Source organism: Coregonus lavaretus (assembly GCF_964263955.1).
Source record: "Coregonus lavaretus genome assembly, chromosome: 3".
Classification (NCBI taxonomy): Eukaryota; Metazoa; Chordata; class Actinopteri; order Salmoniformes; family Salmonidae; genus Coregonus; species Coregonus lavaretus.
In genome coordinates, this window is record NC_139990.1 from 54,327,587 (window position 1) to 54,346,168 (window position 18,582).

Below are 18,582 nucleotides of genomic sequence, written 5' to 3' on the forward strand. Positions count from 1 at the left end.
CTTCAATGGTGTAGGGATGTCCCAAAGATCCCGGATAGCACGGACCTTGTCATGCATGGCTTTCCAACCCTGTTGCTGGAGAGCTACCCTCCTGTAGTTTTTAGCTCCAACCCCAGTTGTAACTAACCTGATTCAGTTTATCAACCAGATCAGCTAATTATTAGAATCAGGTGCGCTAATTTGGGTTTGAGTGAAAACCTACAGGACGGTAGCTCACAAGGACCATGGTTGGAGAGTCCTACTGCTATCATAGAGAGCTCTTTTGTCACACACAAGAGCATTTGCCATCTAGAGGTCAATTACCTATCATTAACCAAACCTGTCCAGACTTCAGGTGGGTCCGAAAATGGTTCCGTTTACACTTCATTACATATCATGACAAGCAGAATGACGCTCTTTACGCATGTGGTGCCGTTTTTTTTACCCATGTGGGCTGTTCTGCGTCGCCTGATTTTACGCAGCGCTTGAGATCGTTTCAGCGCGACCAAATAAACACTTGCAAACCCGAGAACAAAATCTCCTCTTTCCAATAGGTACTGCGAAATGCTGTTGTAGAGTTTCGAGGAAGCATTAGCACACTTGAAACAGAGACTTTTCATGGACACATTTTGATCAGTCAAACTCCAAGAACGCCCGTCTCATATGCATTTCCTTTTTTCTGTTTCTGGCAAATTCTGCCATTTCTGTAGTGTCATCACTAGTGGCTTGTCATACTATATGTCTGATATAAGATCTCCCAGATAATTGTACAAGCCTTGCCTGTTGTTGGGAATCCCAGCTGACTGACTGTGGTTTTAGTATCAGTTTATACCAGTTAGTAAACATCTGAGATACTCAGAAGGGCATCTTGGGTCAAAGAGGCTGGAGTGAAATTATCATTACAAAAGGCCCTATAGATGTTGTTTTTGCAATACCCTGAATTATGACTGAGGCAATAATTTACTGAAAACAGGTCTATGTGGAAAAACATATGGATATATAAAATGTATTTTGACAGGGAGTCATGCTGACACCAAGGTATCTTTTACAGATGAGCTCTGTATACATACACAATATACACATCAATTTACACAATTATTCGCATCAATACACAAAAAAGCAAAACACAATCATAGAAAACAAACACAATCTTCTGTAAAAAGATCCTCAATCAGCCTTTTGAACTGCCCTAGAGGCTACAGAATACCGAAGAAGGGAAGTTGGCCATACAGAAGTTTCAATAGTTTGTGTCTCGAAAAACAGACCCTAGGCAACAGTAGCATTTGAAAATTGTGGGAGGCAACACAGATGTCTAGAGCGGTGGTTCCCAACCTTTTTCAGTAACTGTACCACCAACTGAATTGTGCTCTGCCTGGATTACCCCTGAAGCACAGGAGGTTGATGGCACCTTAATTGGGGAGGATAGGCTCGTGGTAATGGCTGGAGCGGAATTGGTGGAATGGTATCAAATACATCAAACATATGGTTTTCATGTGTTTGATGCCATTCCATTTACTCCATTCCGGCCATTATTATGAGCCGTCCTCCCCTCAGCAGCCTCCACTGCTGAAGCACCCCCTCATGTGCATTTTACCAGTAGGCCTACGGTCTCATGACTCTTCTCAAGTACCCCCTGTGGATAGGCCAAGTACCCCCAGGGTCCTAGTACCCCTGGTTGGGAACCAGTGTCAGGGGTGTCAAACTCATTCCATAGAGGGCCTAGTGTCTGCAGGTTTTTGGTTTTTCCTTTCAATTAAGCCCGAGACAACCATGTGTGGGGAGTTCCTTACTAATTAGTGACCTTAATTCATAAATCAAGGACAAGGGAGGAGCGAAAACCCGCAGACACTCAGACCTCCGTGGAATGAGTTTGACACCTTTAGCCTAGACAGACTAGTTTCAATGCCTGTGTTTCTGCTGCTATGCTTCTAAATGTCCACTAGGTGGCGAACTGAAGCAATAGAAAACAGGTCAACAAACCATGAGTCTCTGTGAAATTGTCCTGATAAAAAAAGACTATAGAAGAGCTCATCTTCCAACAGTGAAGATATTCATCCTCAATAAAATCACTAAACCACTAACGTATCAGTTGTCATGAAGTTTAGTGCAGTGTGGTTTATGAGAAGAAAAAAAAACATGTACATTAATGATCTAATCTGAGATCAAAGGCACAATGAGCTATGCACAATGTGCTAAATAGATAAACTGATATACACAAGTATATACGGGCCTATAGACATACAATATCAGATTCTATTATTACAAAATATATATTACATAATGATGCTAAATACAGCATATCTTCTTCACTTCTGCACTTAAAATGTCATACATTTGAGATAACATTATCTGTGGATTTTGTCAAACCAGTTAAAAATATATATAATAATCCAAAGATCTCAAATATCTTTAGTAGCCTAATCATGGTACTTGTCTTTTTGACAAAGAGAAAATTGGACTCCCAAAACGTGAAAATCATTGTAAAAGACTTCCTTAGGCCTGGAGTACATCTTTTAAAGTGGAATTTCAAGATAATATCTCAAATATGTCATAGATCCCATTGATAGACACTTTATTTTTCCCTGTAGAATTCCCTTTCTCTTCTCGGACCTCCCTTCACCCCCATGCCTTTACTCCTCTGTGAGTCTCAAGCTTTCTGCCTCTTCTCACCTCTCAATTTTCCCATTCCACCTCTCCCATAGCCTTTGATCCAACAATCTACTGCATCAAACTTCAATCTACCACCTCTCTCTCTCATCTCTCACCCCTCCCCCTCAGTGTCTCCCAGGCCCTCCTTCTCTACCCCTTCTGTAGAGTAGTGCACCAGAGTTTGATGTCTGTTTCTGGAGGGAGCATCCCCAAAACGCAGCCCACAGTCCTCACAGGTATACAGCAGAGCCCTCCCTTCCCTGCTACTGCCTGGTTCTGCTCTCCTGGAGGGGATCTTTACACTGCTAGACTGGAACTGGGGCTCTTTGTCTGAGATTACAGTCAGACCTGACCCTGGAGGAGCAAGGAGAGACCCAGGGGGAAGGATTTTGGTGGGGGCAGGAGTAATGCTGGAGCTCACGTCAGTATGGGGGTTATTGCGTATCCTGGTTGGATTGGCACTGGGGCGTCCCACAGCAGCTGAGCTGCCTAGACTCTGTCTCCCGCTATGGGACCCACCGGCTCCTCCATCCCCGCCCATATCCGACACCATCCCATGGACGGTGCGCTGGTGGAAGCGGATGCCGGAGCAGTTGGAGAAGCCCTTCCCACAGAGGCTGCACACAAACGGCCGTTCCCCGGTGTGGATCCTTGTGTGGATCTTCAGTGCCCCCGACTGGGTGAAGCACTTCCCACACTGGGTGCAGCGGTAGGGCTTCTCCCCTGTGTGGGTCCTTTGATGGGCCCGGACCCCGGCCAGGTGGGGGAAGCCTCTCCCACAGTAGGCGCAGGCGTAGGGTCTCTCCCCAGTGTGGAGGCGCCGATGGATCTTCAACGCTCCTGACTGGCTGAAGCTCTTGCCGCAGTCAGGGCATGAGTAGGGCCGGGCACCGGTGTGTACGTTGAGGTGGATGCGGAGGTTGGAGTGGGAGTTGAAGGCGCGCCCGCACTCGGTGCACAGGAAGCCACCGGCCTTGTGAGCGTGCTGGGTGCGCTGGTGCTGTAGCAGCTGAGAGGGTCGGGGGAAGGATGCTGAACAGTGCATGCAGGGGTGTAGGGTGGGGGACACTGTGGTCACCCCTACAACATGGTTCTGAGGGTGTGTGTGGCCCTGCTGGTGGCGGAGGAGCTGGGAACAGGAGGGGAAGGAATGCTGGCAGGACAGGCAGGGGAAGGTGCCAGGCGACAGGCCATAGTGGGAGTGGTAGTGGGGCAGGCAGGTGGTGAGGGGGCAGTGGTGGTGGTAGTGGGTGTGTGTCTGGGAGAAGGGAGAGTCTGCTGCCCCCTGTTGGTGGTGCAGTAGCTGGGTGCAGGTCTGGAAGCCCCGGTGGCAGCAGAAACAAGAGAAGGTGGAGATTTGGGGCAGGGGGCTTGGTGAAGAAGTACCCTGGTTAGTGAGAGTGATAGGGGCTAGATTGGGGCTCTGGGTGCTGGTCTCCTTGTCCTGACTCTGGGGCTGACTGAGCTCTGGGCTGTAAGTGCTGCTGGGCTCGGGCTGTGAGGACACAGTTCCTCTGGGCTTTATGGTCTGGAAGGAGGAAGATGAGGATGAGGAGGAATAGGGGCAGCCAGGGCAAGTGCAGGTATGGTGCTGGCCTGTGTACGAGTGGGGGAAATATAAAACCAAGAAAATAAATTTATTATAAAGCCAGACTAGCCATTACCTATGAAAACAAAAGCTGTTTCCCTAGTATTCCCTGTCCTTTCCTATTACTCCACAATGTTCTCCACTCACCTTTTTGTCCACTGATGTCTCCGTCTCTGGCCTCTCTAATGCACTCTCCCTGGGTCTGTCTGGGCTGGGCTGAACCTGGAGCGTCTTTTAGCCCCAGAGACCCCCCAGAGACCATCAGGTCTCCAATGAACTGGTGCATCTCTAACCAGGAGCATGGATCATGCTGGGTGGGGGAAATGAAGAGAGGAGGGAGGGTAGGTGTCAATTGTAACTAGCAATGTTATTGCTTATACTACAACATAATATTGAATTTGTGACCTACTTATACATTAGCAATTTTTTAAACATCAGTTTAACAAATAAACAATATTCTCACTTCTTCAAAATATGAATTTTATTGACAGGCCTATATACTTACGCTCACAGCGAACTTGTCTTTGTCCATGTAGAATAATAACAGTGTACAGTTATAGGACGTTTTTGCCGTCTGTTCCGTTTCATCAGCCTACATTGCTCAAAGCAGAGAAAGGAATTTGCGGTACGTAACCGAACGGTCTTCCGATCGAGAATTAAAAGGGATATTTATTGCAAGCTGTTGTGTGTTCTAACGACGGCCACATTTCCCTACCTCTGTTATGATCTTCGCCGGATTTTACAGACAAATTATTTCCGGGCCTTCTTACCATGTGACATGTAGTCTTTTTCTTCTACCGATCTCTTTGCTGTGCGCATTAGCACTATCCAACTGGCTCGAGGAGGTAGGCCTATATAATTATAGACCTACCTAGCCAAGTGCATAATTTATTAACATTTAAAAATGCAACACTGGAATTATAATGCTTACTGTATTTGCCATTTTGACCATTAATTACAACGCTTTGGTTAATTGTTAGGTTATGTTATATGAAGATGTATATCTGTATTGGTAGAGCATGGCGCTTATAACGCCAGGGTAGTGGGTTCGATTCCTGGGACCACCCATACGTAAAAATGTATTCGCACGACTGTAAGTCGCTTTGGATAAAAGCGTCTGCTAAATGGCATATTATTATTATTATATTATCTATCAGTGTGTTTACAATTAGATACACAAACACTTACCATAGTGACTTCCCATGCTTCCTCTCCAGTAAGAGTGTTCTGTTTAGGTAAATGAAAGAAGGCTTTCCAAGAAAACCCCTCCATACCATCGCGATACATTGATCTTTATTTGTATCCTTGAAGAAGATCCCAATTTCAGAACAGAATGTTCTAAAACGCTACAACCGTTCAGTTGAAGTTGGGGTAAGACATTCAACGTGATAGAAAAAGATACACAAACCAATTTAACATTAAAATTGGTCGGCACATATTTTCTTGCATATTATACCCATTATGGAACTCAAATCAAACAAAAACCGATCTGTTGAGAAGCATTTCTCAGAAAGTTGACAGTACATTAAATCATGGCTCCCAAACACTCCCCATCAGTACCTGAATAAGAAACATTGGCGACTGAAGTCCCATACAGCAGCTTATATAGAGTAGAAACAACACAAATTACAATGACATTAAATTGAAGACTAACTAGACAACATACAACCCAAATAAGTTATGTTGGTATAGTCAAATAGATATGGAGTGTTTGGAAAGGTGTGCGGTAACACTGGAAGAAGTGCATGATCCTATTGCCAACATACAAAACTACTGTAATATAGAAAACAATAGCCACTATTTACTCTAAGCTCAATCTCTCACCACACCGGAAGCGGCTAACAACGAGGATTGTTAGCTAGCTCACTAAGCACTAGCAGGTACATTAAACATAGTATGTTTTAAATAGCTAACAAAAAATATTTGTAATACAGGAAAGCAACCAAATCCAGAGGGCAAACTAATGTAGAGAGGCACGGTATAGAAAAAATCACCACTAATCCGTTGCTATTATAATTTAATAACAAGCCTAGTATAACTTGTTTTACAGTAGGGTTGGTTATGTTTTCCTCTGGCCCTTAAAAGGCAGCCTAATTAACATTGTCGTCAGCAATCCTATTTTTCACTCTGTCTAAAGTACTGCAGTTATAATAAACAGTCATGCAGGGCTCTAGGCTTTTCCCTTGCCCTTAGTGACCTTCGTCTTTTACATGGTGGTGAGAAGGGAGGAGAAGGGATGGGAGAGGAGGGGAGCTGTTTTTCTGGGCTATGGGCTGTGGGTTCATCAACAGGGGCATCAGACTCCTCCGTTCCACCCTTCTCTTTCCTCTCCTCCGATCCACCCTTCTCTTTCCTCTCCTCCAATCCATCCTTATCCACTTTCCTCTCCTCTGCTGCTCCATCCTTCTCACCACCCTCAAGCTCCTCCTCAACATGGCCTACTTCCACATTCCTCTCCTCTGCTTTCTCAGCTGCATCATGAGTGGCTAGGTTCCCTCCATTCAACCTCAAGTCGAGCACACAGCCTGGGGTGCCCCCATCCCATCTCAAGTCCAGCCCCACGTCTGGCTCCGTCTTCCTCTTCAATGCTGTCAGACTGCTGGACGAACAGAAGTCTGAGCTCTGTGTTCCACTGTCAGCCTCTAGACACAGTGGTTCCTGCTTTATCTGGACTAAGCCCCGAGGCATTTTGGAGTGCAAAGAGCTGACTGACTCGATTTTCAGCTGATTCACTGGATCCACTTCGGCAGTGTTCTTCAAAGGTTCTGTTTGCTTGACAGTTAAGAGCCGCAGTGTTGACGGGACTCCCGGCTTTGGTGCCTTCTTCATTTGAGACGGAGCTGTTCCATCATCTCTGCAGTCATTCTGCCAGTCTTCATCTCCACTCCCTTCTCTGTTTTCCCCCTTCTGAACCATAGCCTCCATGTTATAATCCTCCCCTGGCTCCCTCTTACTCTGAAAGACTAGCCCCTTCTTATCACCTCTTAAACTCGTGAATTCTTCTTCCTCAGTCTCCTCTGCAAACTCAGGGTCTCTCGGTTCAGTCTTGACTACAAGGTTAGCAGGAGGAGTGGAGCAAGTCGACTTGTTAGACAGATCAAGAGGTAGTATATTAGCAGGCTCCTGTTTGTAGTCAGCTGTCTTTAAGGCCAGATCCAGTGGGGCATCAGAGGAGTAGCGCCGGTTTGCCCCTGCTATGAGGCTCAGACCCGGCTCAGAGGTGAAGCTGGACTGGCCCAGCACCGGAGGAGGGGCTCCTGGATTTGGTGCTGGGTTGAGTACCTTCCACTGGGGCTGGGTGCCTGAGAGGGCTGGAAGCTGGGGGGTAGAGGATGGGCCAGAGAGGCCAGAGGCCAGAGGGGTGTTGGCAGGGACAAACATGACCAAGGACACCCCAGGAGGTGGCTGTTTGTCCAGGCTGAGCTTCCACAGCCCCTTGGTGGGTTGGTCAGGGCTCACCACGCGGACAGTAGTGGTGTTAGAGACTTTAACAGGGACTCCCATAGTGACTCTGGCAGGGGCAGAGCCTGGCATTCTCATCAGAGTAGGAAGTGGTGCTGACGCTTGTCTCTCTGGTTTCTTCACAGGAGCAGGGAGAGGGAGATCCCTTGGAGCGAGCTGGGGTAGGGGTTTGGAAGGAGCAGCAGGGGCGTCCTTCCGTGGTTTCTTCGGAGCCATCTGCACAAAGAGAGAGTTACACCAGTGAACAGAGAGCTACTTGTACCTGTCTATATCCAATCCAACTTAAATCTAAATAATATTAAAATATTGTTCTTTTTAAGAGCCATAGAAAGTGACAAACATATCAGTATATTTCAACAGTCCTTGAGGACCACTCACCACAGGAGGGGGTTTGCGTCCACAGTCCTTGAGGTGGCTCTCGTAACCCTGCTGGTGAGGGAAGCCCAGGCCGCAGTTCTTACACAGACAGGGCCTCGACCCTGCGTGGCCCCCCATGTGTGACATCAGCATCAAGGCCGAGCGGAAGCCCTTGCCGCACTCGGAGCAAGTCATCACCCTCTGGTGAGCCCCGGCGTGCTTCTTCAGCTCGTCAGCCGTGGAGAAGGACTGGCCACACTCCATACAGCGGATCTCATCTCCCTTGGTCCCCTGCTGGCCCCAGCAGCCTGTCTCCCTCTTGTGCCTCTGGAAGTCGTTTTGGCTGTGGAAGACGCCCAGGCAGGCCACGCAGTGGAGCCACTCCGGCTCACACTCGTGCTTACGGTAGAGTCTGGCCAGGCGGAAATGGCGGCGGCACTGGATGCAGGTGTAAGGCAGCAGGCCAAGGTGGGAGAAGCTGTGCTTGAGGAGGGCATTCTTGCGGCTGAAGCTCAGGGAGCAGTCAGTGCAGCGATAGCTGCGGACACACCCCCGCTCCTTGTGGCGGCGGAGAGAGCGGCGCAGGCGGAAGCGGCGGCAGCACTGCAGACACACGTGGCCAGCCAGCTCACGCTTGTGCTCCTCCAGGTGCTCCTCACACTTGGTCAGGCAGGTGAAGACACGCTTGCATGCGTCACACTCATAGAACTCCTTCTCAAAGTGGGACTTGGCTAGGTGGTCCTTTAAACCCTGCTCAGAATCAAAGCCCTTCAGGCAAACGCGGCAGCGGAGTTGTACAAGTGGGCCTGAGGTCTGGGGCTGGGCGTGGGTCCGCAGGTGGGAGCGGTAGTTGGCCAGCTGACAGAAGCGCTTGCCACACTCGGCGCAGCAGTAGGGGCGTGCCCCTGTGTGCAGGTTCATGTGCTCCTGGAGCTGGATGCTGGAGGAGAGGACAACGTCACAGACGCTACAGTTGTGTTCGCCTGAACCTCCAGGCTCTGCTTCTGAAAGGTAGAGGGAGAAGGGAGTTAAAGGAAATTGGATGATATTTGTATGAAACCAGATCAAAGTAGGTTGACTAAAGTATGAAAAATTACTGTTGCTTCTAAAAAATTGTCTCCTGATGTGTCTTAAGCATTGTTGTGGACTTAATACATCAGATTTTTGTCATTGAACAAAAACAAAAAAAATGTGTGATTGAGAGTGAAAATCTAAAAATAAGAAGGAAAAACATAAGATTTCACACAGGGCGCATTTCCTACGGTGGGTGGGCCATTTGGAAAGATTTTGGCAAAATTTGAGTATACCCACTACTCCAAGCACCACTACACCACTGCATAGGTCTGATGGAAAGCCAGCAGTCACACACAGCATGATGTTAAGCAGTCCATTCACTCGAACACAATAAGCCAGTAGGTCCCAATCATAAGAATACAAAACACAACCATTAGGCAATATTAATGCCAATGATTTTGGAATGAGATGTACGACAAGCAGGTGTCCACATACTTTTGGTAATGTAGTGTAATATATATACAGTGGGGGAAAAAAGTATTTAGTTAGCCACCAATTGTGCAAGTTCTCCCACTTAAAAAGATGAGAGAGGCCTGTAATTTTCATCATAGGTACACGTCAACTATGACAGACAAAATGCGAATTTTCCAGAAAATCACATTGTAGGATTTTTAATGAATTTATTTGCAAATTATGGTGGAAAATAAGTATTTGGTCAATAACAAAAGTTTCTCAATACTTTGTTATATACCCTTTGTTGGCAATTACACAGGTCAAACGTTTTCTGTAAGTCTTCACAAGGTTTTCACACACTGTTGCTGGTATTTTGGTCCATTCCTTCATGCAGATCTCCTCTAGAGCAGTGATGTTTTGGGGCTGTCGCTGGGCAACACAGACTTTCAACTCCCTCCAAAGATTTTCTATGGGGTTGAGATCTGGAGACTGGCTAGGCCACTCCAGGACCTTGAAATGCTTCTTACGAAGCCACTCCTTCGTTGCCCGGGCGGTGTGTTTGGGATCATTGTCATGCTGAAAGACCCAGCCACGTTTCATCTTCAATGCCCCTGCTGATGGAAGGAGGTTTTCACTCAAAATCTCACGATACATGGCCCCATTCATTCTTTCCTTTACACGGATCAGTCGTCCTGGTCCCTTTGCAGAAAAACAGCCCCAAAGCATGATGTTTCCACCCCCATGCTTCACAGTAGGTATGGTGTTCTTTGGATGCAACTCAGCATTCTTTGTCCTCCAAACATGACGAGTTGAGTTTTTACCAAAAAGTTATATTTTGGTTTCATCTGACCATATGACATTCTCCCAATCCTCTTCTGGATCATCCAAATGCACTCTAGCAAACTTCAGACGGGCCTGGACATGTACTGGCTTAAGCAGGGGGATACGTCTGTCACTGCAGGATTTGAGTCCCTGGCGGCGTAGTGTGTTACTGATGGTAGGCTTTGTTACTTTGGTCCCAGCTCTCTGCAGGTCATTCACTAGGTCCCCCCGTGTGGTTCTGGGAATTTTGCTCACCGTTCTTGTGATCATTTTGACCCCACGGGGTGAGATCTTGCGTGGAGCCCCAGATCGAGGGAGATTATCAGTGGTCTTGTATGTCTTCCATTTCCTAATAATTGCTCCCACAGTTGATTTCTTCAAACCAAGCTGCTTACCTATTGCAGATTCAGTCTTCCCAGCCTGGTGCAGGTCTACAATTTTGTTTCTGGTGTCCTTTGACAGCTCTTTGGTCTTGGCCATAGTGGAGTTTGGAGTGTGACTGTTTAAGGTTGTGGACAGGTGTCTTTTATACTGATAACAAGTTCAAACAGGTGCCATTAATACAGGTAACGAGTGGAGGACAGAGGAGCCTCTTAAAGAAGAAGTTACAGGTCTGTGAGAGCCAGAAATCTTGCTTGTTTGTAGGTGACCAAATACTTATTTTCCACCATAATTTGCAAATAAATTCATTAAAAATCCTACAATGTGGTTTTCTGGAGAAAAAAAATCTCAATTTGTCTGTCATAGTTGACGTGTACCTATGATGAAAATTACAGGCCTCTCTCATCTTTTTAAGTGGGAGTTCTTGCACAATTGGTGGCTGACTAAATACTTTTTTTCCCCACTGTATATATACAGTTGAAGTCAGAAGTTTACATACACTTAGGTTGGAGTCATTAAAACGTGTTTTTCAACCACTCCACAAATTTCTTGTTAACAAACTATAGCTTTGGCAAGTCGGTTAGGACATCTACTTTGTGCATGACACAAGTAATTTTTCCAACAATTGTTTACAGACAGATTATTTCACTGTATCACAATTCCATTGGGTCAGAAGTTTACATACACTAAGTTGACTGTGCCTTTAAACAGCTTGGAAAATTCCAGAAAATGATGTCATGGCTTTAGAAGCTTCTGATAGGCTAATTGACATCATTTGAGTCAATTGGAGGTGTACCTGTGGATGTATTTCAAGGCCTACCTTCAAACTCAGGGCCTCTTTGCTTGACATCATGGGAAAATCAAAAGAAATCAGTCAAGACCTCAGAAAATAAATTGTAGACCTCCACAAGTCCGGTTCACCCTTGGGAGCAATTTCCAAAAGCCTGAAGGTACCACGTTCATCTGTACAAACAATAGTACGCAAGTATAAACACCATGGGACCACGCAGCCGTCATATCGCTCAGGAAGGAGACGCGTTCTGTCTCCTTGAGATGAACGTATTTGGTGCGAAAAGTGCAATGACCTAAGACTAGGGAAGTTTTACTAGGATTAAATGTCAGGAATTGTGAAAAACTGAGTTTAAACGTATTTGGCTAAGGTGTATGTAAACTTCAGACTTCAACTATATACAGTTGAAGTCTGAAGTTTACATACACCTTAGCCAAATACGTTTAAACTCAGTTTTTCACAATTCCTGACATTTAATCCTAGTAAAAATGCCCTAGTCTTAGGTCAGTTAGGATCACCACTTTATTTTAAGAATGTGAAATGTCAGAATAATAGTAGAGTTATTTATTTCAGATTTTATTTATTTCATTACATTCCCAGTGGGTCAGAAGTTTACATACACTCAATTAGTATTTGGCAGCATTGCCTTTAAATTGTTTAACTTGGATCAAACATTTCGGGTAGCCTTCCACAAGCTTCCCACAATAAGTTGTGTGAATTTTGGCCCATTCCTCCTGACAGAGCTGGTGTAACTGAGTCAGGTTTGTAGGGCTCCTTGCTCGCACATGCTTTTAAAGTTCTGCCCACACAATTTCTATAGGATTGAGGTCAGGGCTTTGTGATGGCCACTCCAATACCTTGACTTTGTTGTCCTTAAGCCATTTTGCCACAACTTTGGAAGTATGCTTGGGGTCATTGTCCATTTGGAAGACCCATTTGCGACCAAGCTTTAACTTCCTAACTGATGTCTTGAGATGTTGCTTCAATATATCCACATAATTTTCCTTCCTCATGATGCCATCTAGTTTGTGAAGTGCACCAGTCCCTCCTGCAGCAAAGCACCCCCACAGCATGATGCTGCCACCCCCATGCTTCACAGTTGGGATGGTGTTCTTCGGCTTGCAAGGTCCCCCTTTTTCCTCCAAACATAATGATGGACATTATGACCAAACAGTCCTATTTTTGTTTCATCAGACTAGAGGACATTTCTCCAAAAAGTACGATCTTTGTCCCCATGTGTTGCAAACCGTAGTCTGGCTTTTTTATGGTGGTTTTGGAGCAGTGGCTTCTTCCTTGCTGAGCGGCCTTTCAGGTTATGTCGATATAGGACTCGTTTTACTGTGGATATAGATACTTTTGTACCTGTTTCCTCCAGCATCTTCACAAGGTCCTTTGCTGTTGTTCTGGGGTTGATTTGCACTTTTCTCACCAAAGTACTTTCATCTCTAGGAGACAGAACGCGTCTCCTTCCTGAGCGTATGATGGCTGCGTGGTCCCATGGTGTTTATACTTAAGTACTATTGTTTGTACAGATGAACGTGGTACCTTCAGGCGTTTGGAAATTGCTCCCAAGGATGAACCAGACTTGTGGAGGTCTACAATCTTTTTTCTGAGGTCTTGGCTGATTTCTTTTGATTTTCCCATGATGTCAAGCAAAGAGGCACTGAGTTTGAAGGTAGGCCTTGAAATACATCCACAGGTACACCTCCAATTGACTCAAATGATGTCAATTAGTCTATCAGAAGCTTCTAAAGCCATGACATCATTTTCTGGAATTTTCCAAACTGTTTAAAAGGCACAGTCAACTTAATGTATGTAAACTTCTGACCCACTGGGATTGTGATACAGTGAATTATAAGTGAAATAATCTGTCTGTAAACAATTGTTGGAAAAATTACTTGTGTCATGGACAAAGTAGATGTCCTAACCGACTTGCCAAAACTATAGTTTGTTAACAAGAAATCTGTGGACTAGTTGAAAAACGAGTTTTAATGACTCCAACCTAACTGTATGTAAACTTCCGACTTCAACTTTATGTATGTATGTGTGTATATATATAGTTCCATTCGAAAGTTTCAGAACACCTACTCATTCAAGGGTTTTTCTTATTTTTACTGTTTTCTACATTGTAGAATAATAGCGAAGACATCAAAACTATGAAATAACACATATGGAATCATGTAGTAATCAAAAAAGTGTTAAACGAATCAAAATATATTTTATATTTGAGATTCTTGAAAATAGCCACCCTTTGCCTTGATGACAGCTTTGTACACTCTTGGCATTCTCTCAACCAGCTTCACCTGGAATTCTTTTCCAACAGTCTTGAAGGAGTTCCCACATATGCTGAGCACTTGTTGGCTGCTTTTCCTTCACTCTGCGGTCCGACTCATCCCAAACCATCTCAATTTGGTTGAGGTCGGGGGATTGTGGAGGCCAGGTCATCTGATGCAGCACTCCATCACTCTCCTTCTTGGTAAAATAGCCCTTACACAGCCTGGAGGTGTGTTGGGTCATTGTCCTGTTGAAAAACAAATGATAGTCCCACTAAGCCCAAGCCAGAAGGAGTGGCGTATCACTGCAGAATGCTGAGGTAGCCATGCTGGTTAAGTCTACCTTGTATTTTAAATAAATCACAGACAGTTTCACCAGCAAAGCACCCCCACACCATAACACCTCCTCCTCTATGCTTTACTGGGGGGAAATACACATGCGGAGATCATTAGTTCACCCACACCGCGTCTCACAAAGACATGTCGGTTGGAACCAAAAATCTCACATTTGGACTCCAGACCAAAGGACACATTTCCCCCAGTCTAATGTCCATTGCTCGTGTTTCTTGACCCAAGCAAGTCTCTTCTTATTATTGGTGTCCTTCAGTAGTGGTTTCTTTGCAGCAATTCAACCATGAATTCCTCTGAACAGTTGATGTTGAGATGTGTATGTTACTTGAACTCTATGAAGCATTTATTTGGGCTGCAATTTCTGAGGCTGGTAACTCTAATGAACTTACCCTCTGCAGCAGAGGTAACTCTGGGTCTTCCATTCCTGTGGCGGTCCTCATGAGGGCCAGTTTCATCATAGCGCTTGATAGGTTTTGCGACTGCACTTGAAGAAACGTTCAAAGTTCTTGACATTTTCCGTATTGACTGACCTTCAAGTCTTAAAGTAATGATGGACTGTCGTTTCTCTTTGCTTATTTGAGCTGTTCTTGCCATAATATGGACTTGGTCTTTTACCAAATAGGGCTATCTTCTGTATCCACCCCCACCTTGTCACAACACAACTGATTGGCTCAAACGCATTAAGAAGGGAAGAAATTCCACAAATTAACTTTTAACAAGGCACACCTGTTAATTGAAATGCATTCCAGGTGACTACCTCATGCAGCTGGTTGAGAGAATGCAAAGCGTGTGCAAAGCTGTCATCAAGGCAAAGAGTGGCTATTTAAAGAATCTCAAATATAAAATATATTTTGATTTGGTTAAAACTTGTTTGGTTACTACATGATTCCATATGTGTTATTTTATAGTTTTGATATCTTCACTATTATTCTACAATGTAGAAAATAGTAAAAATAAAGAAAAACCCTTGAATGAGTAGGTGTTCTTTAACAGATGTGAACTTACAACCGCTTTAAGCTAAAAAAAATGTTGTTTGACAATAAGTTATTATGATTTGAGCTGTAGCCTACCTGGGTCAAGTTCCTCCTCCTCCTCTTCCTCTTCCTCATCTTCCTCATTCTCAGAAACCTCACTGTCATCAGTTTCCTCAGAATCCTCCTCTAAACTCTTTGCAACTCCTGCTTCTTTCTTTTTTGGTCCTTGCTCTTTCCCATCATCATCGCAAACACCTTTCCCTCCATTTCTCCCTCCTATTCCCTCTCCAATTTTTTCTCCTGGTTCTTCTTCCTCAGCGACCGCCCTTACTCGCTTCCCTGTGTTTACAGGTTTTGGAGGAGTCTGAAACATAGCAGTCTGGTCTGCCAGTGGCAGCTTGGAATCATTCTTAATTGTTCTTAAGTGTTCAACAGGGGAAGTGGAAGGAGCTGGTACAGCAGTCAACGCAGTCCCAGCTCCAACACGAGACACAGATATCAGGACAGTTTTAGTTATTTTGGGGGTTTGGTAAAGGCTATTGCTTTGACCACTTGCTAAACTCTTGGGTAGCAATATGGGAGTAACAGGCCGTGAAGTGTGTGCCACTGCCACCGGTTTGTTTGTAGAAGGAGAGGTTGGGCAGAGTATTGTCAGTGTCTCAGGGGGCCCAGAGGGACTTGGGGTTACTGTAATGTGAGGGCCAGTCTGTGAGGCAACCTGCTGTACTGTAGAAGCAGTATGTGAGGCCAGCTGATCAACACCAACCGGTTCTGGGTCCACAGCTGTGGGGGTGAGTGCAGCAGGAAGAGGAGGCGAGGAACTGGGGGTTTGGAGGTTGGCCAGGGGTCCAGGGGAGATATTGTTAGAGGACGAAGGCGATGGTGTCTCCTTCACACAGGTCGTTTCTCTGGGCTGCAAGATGTCAGGGAACCCTAGTTCTGTCAGCTGGATATCAATGGTGAAGTCTGACATGGTGGCTGTGAGACAAACACAATCTTATAAACACAATCCATTTTTGTCATTCTCTAATGCCACCATTTCAGGATCAGGACAAATGCCATCATAATTGTCTACAGTAAGACCAGACCATAATACAATTCCAATGTCACTAAAAGTAACTGCCATTACAAAACAAAATGTTGAATGCTTTTATGCTAATGTTGACAGAAAACAGTTAAGACAATTTATTATGTCTGACACTGATTCTGAAAGATAGAAAAAGTAGCTAGGCATATTCAAGTAAGTGCAGTGAGCGAGCTGAATAGATGAATACACTGACTGTGACGGCAACATTCACCATTTCAACTTTGAATTATAGCTAACTAACGGTAGCTAGTTATTTAGCCAACCTAATTAAGATCACAATGTGCAAAAATGCCCCACGTCAATAAAAACTACCTAACTACTATAACTATCGACAGAATAAGCAGGTAAATTATGACGATATAAGGACTTCCGCAGCTCACCTCAGTTCTGATTGCAACAGTGAAGATGGCTAATTTTCAGAGGCTCCACCTGGACAGAAACACCTTGTGGCCATGGAGGCATGCGCTCTTCATTGTCCGGAAAGTATCCAGAAACGATCTTATTTGACTGATCTGTGATACTGTATAACGCTTGTTGCACAAGGTTACTATCTAGCCTAATTACTGATTTAAACGTATGTTTAATTTATTTTATAACACTATTTGTTGTAATTGAATCACTCACAAACCGCGACCGATCTGCTTCCGTCTTCTACAACAGTGGGACAAAAACATCAGGACCTTTACACACTTAATGACGCCTACTGTCGTGGAGGGGTACTACAACAACAAATTATATTTGACTAATTAAGCAGACGCTATTATCCAGGGCGATTTACAGGATAAATTAGGGTTAAGTGCCTTGCTCAAGGGCACATTGCCACATTCTTTACCGAGTGGGTCCGGGATTCGAACCAGCGACCTTTCAGTTACTGGACAACAATCTTAGTCGCTAGGCTACATGCCTGGCCTTTGAATGGAAGAGTCACTGTGATGATGAGGAGTGGTGGAGTTTATCTCCAAGGTCTGGAAGGTGGCACCTGAACTCTCCCTCTGTGGGTTTGTTGAGTTTGCCAAGTGTGCTGCCTGAGCTGCTGCCTGAGCCATTGCCTTCTCTATGGCCCTCCAGGCATTGCTGCAGAGGTTCTGGCTCTTGTGCTTGCAGAACAGATGATGGCTGCCGAAATAGCCCCCACAGGTGATACACTGGACCAGCCGAGGGTTGCACTTGTGTTTGTGGAGCACGCCAGGTGACCAGAACTCACGAGAGCAGGCCTGGCAGACATGAGTAGGTTTAGGGCGGGTGTAGGGTTTCAGCAGCATGTGAGCAACACATTAGGCCGGCCTGGGCCACGTTTGGAGAGGGCAGGTCGAGGATGGCAAGGCAGAGCTAAGCTGTGCATGTTGACCTGGTGTCTGATGAGGAGAATGCCATTCTTGAATATGCGGCAACACATGTTGCATGGATGACGATGCCTTTCCTTGACATGATGGTGCAGCAGAATAGGCAGAGCAAAGGTTTCTTGGCAGAATCGGCACAGCAAGGGACCCGGGGACACCACATCAGGCTCAGGGGTCTGGAAGACACTCTGGCTTGCCTCCAGGGATGGTGGAAAGGAGAACGAGGAGTAGCCCAGATCTATGGCGTCAGGAGAGGGGAGCTGAGGTGGACTATCCCAGGTGGGCTCAGCAGTCGTCTGGCTCAGGTTTGGTTCCATGTCAAGGGACAGGTCCAGAACAGGATCCCTATGGACCACAGGGCACTGAGCACAGAAGGATGAATTTCTAAGGGAATCTCTCCAGCCACAGTTATGGCAGTAGATCTTCTTTGGAATCAGGTCTAATGCCTCCTCCTCAGGAGATGCAGAGGATTGTGGAGCAGTGGGATATCCTGGTAGAAAGAACAATTAAAACAAATATATATATATGACTAACGACAAGGACATCAAATCAGCAAAACAAAATTATGGAACAAGCGGATCATACTGGGCATTCATTAAATTATTATGTGCAAGTCCCTGGCATAAAAGGAAGACAGAGGAGAGCTGTACAATAAAGATACAAAATACCTGTAAGATCAAACCCAGGTCTCCCTTTGTTTTTTGGTGGCATCTCTAAATGTATCCAGCCTTCAGGTCGAATAAGATATTGAAGCTGGGTGATTGAGAACAGGTGAAACGGGACCAAATGAATCAGGTGAGATCAAATGGATAAGCAAGTTCAATAAATTATAGGTTAATAGCTACATGTTTCTATAATAAGAAGTGGTTCCAATATAATAAAGACAGTAACTATGTGTGTAGTAAACTATTTTACAATCAGCAAGCTCAAGATACTTTAAGCTTAGATTCGTTTTGATTATGCAAAAGGCATTGGCCAAAACTCAGTCAGTAATTTTATTTTAGAAACGCAATACCTTATTTTAAACAGCAGAGGGTGTAGTAAACTAAATTATGTTCATCT

The 18,582-nt window shown here is 45.1% G+C and overlaps 2 protein-coding genes across 2 annotated transcripts; both read right to left on the bottom strand.

Annotated features, from left to right (window-relative positions):
- Window positions 1-1,038: 1,038 nt before the first annotated feature.
- Window positions 1,039-4,940, bottom strand: LOC311121907 (uncharacterized protein). Its single transcript, XM_084158014.1, has 3 exons — window positions 4,722-4,940; window positions 4,364-4,526; window positions 1,039-4,224 (listed from the first exon to the last, which is right to left on the bottom strand). Exons 1-3 carry the CDS (start codon window positions 4,746-4,748, stop codon window positions 2,741-2,743), a joined length of 1,674 nt encoding a protein of 557 aa, XP_084014140.1. The 5' UTR covers window positions 4,749-4,940; the 3' UTR covers window positions 1,039-2,740.
- Window positions 4,941-5,488: 548 nt separating this feature from the next.
- LOC311121709 (uncharacterized protein) lies at window positions 5,489-16,846 on the bottom strand. The gene is made up of 4 exons (XM_084157992.1): window positions 16,561-16,846; window positions 15,190-16,071; window positions 8,057-9,039; window positions 5,489-7,894 (listed from the first exon to the last, which is right to left on the bottom strand). Exons 2-4 carry the CDS (start codon window positions 16,064-16,066, stop codon window positions 6,362-6,364), a joined length of 3,393 nt encoding a protein of 1,130 aa, XP_084014118.1. The 5' UTR covers window positions 16,067-16,071; window positions 16,561-16,846; the 3' UTR covers window positions 5,489-6,361.
- Window positions 16,847-18,582: the final 1,736 nt, after the last annotated feature.

Excerpts from the sequence above, each read along its gene's own strand:
- LOC311121907 (XM_084158014.1), bottom strand. The coding sequence starts at position 4,748 with ATGGACAAAGACAAGTTCGCTGTGAGC. Across the intron at positions 4,527-4,721 it reads AAGACAAGTTCGCTGTGAGC|CATGATCCATGCTCCTGGTT; the intron begins GTAAGTATATAG and ends TCCCCCACCCAG. Across the intron at positions 4,225-4,363 it reads AGACATCAGTGGACAAAAAG|GCCAGCACCATACCTGCACT; the intron begins GTGAGTGGAGAA and ends ACTCGTACACAG.
- LOC311121709 (XM_084157992.1), bottom strand. The coding sequence starts at position 16,066 with ATGTCAGACTTCACCATTGATATCCAGCTGACAGAACTAGGGTTCCCT. Across the intron at positions 9,040-15,189 it reads GGAGGAGGAACTTGACCCAG|AAGCAGAGCCTGGAGGTTCA; the intron begins GTAGGCTACAGC and ends TCTACCTTTCAG. Across the intron at positions 7,895-8,056 it reads GACGCAAACCCCCTCCTGTG|ATGGCTCCGAAGAAACCACG; the intron begins GTGAGTGGTCCT and ends CTCTTTGTGCAG.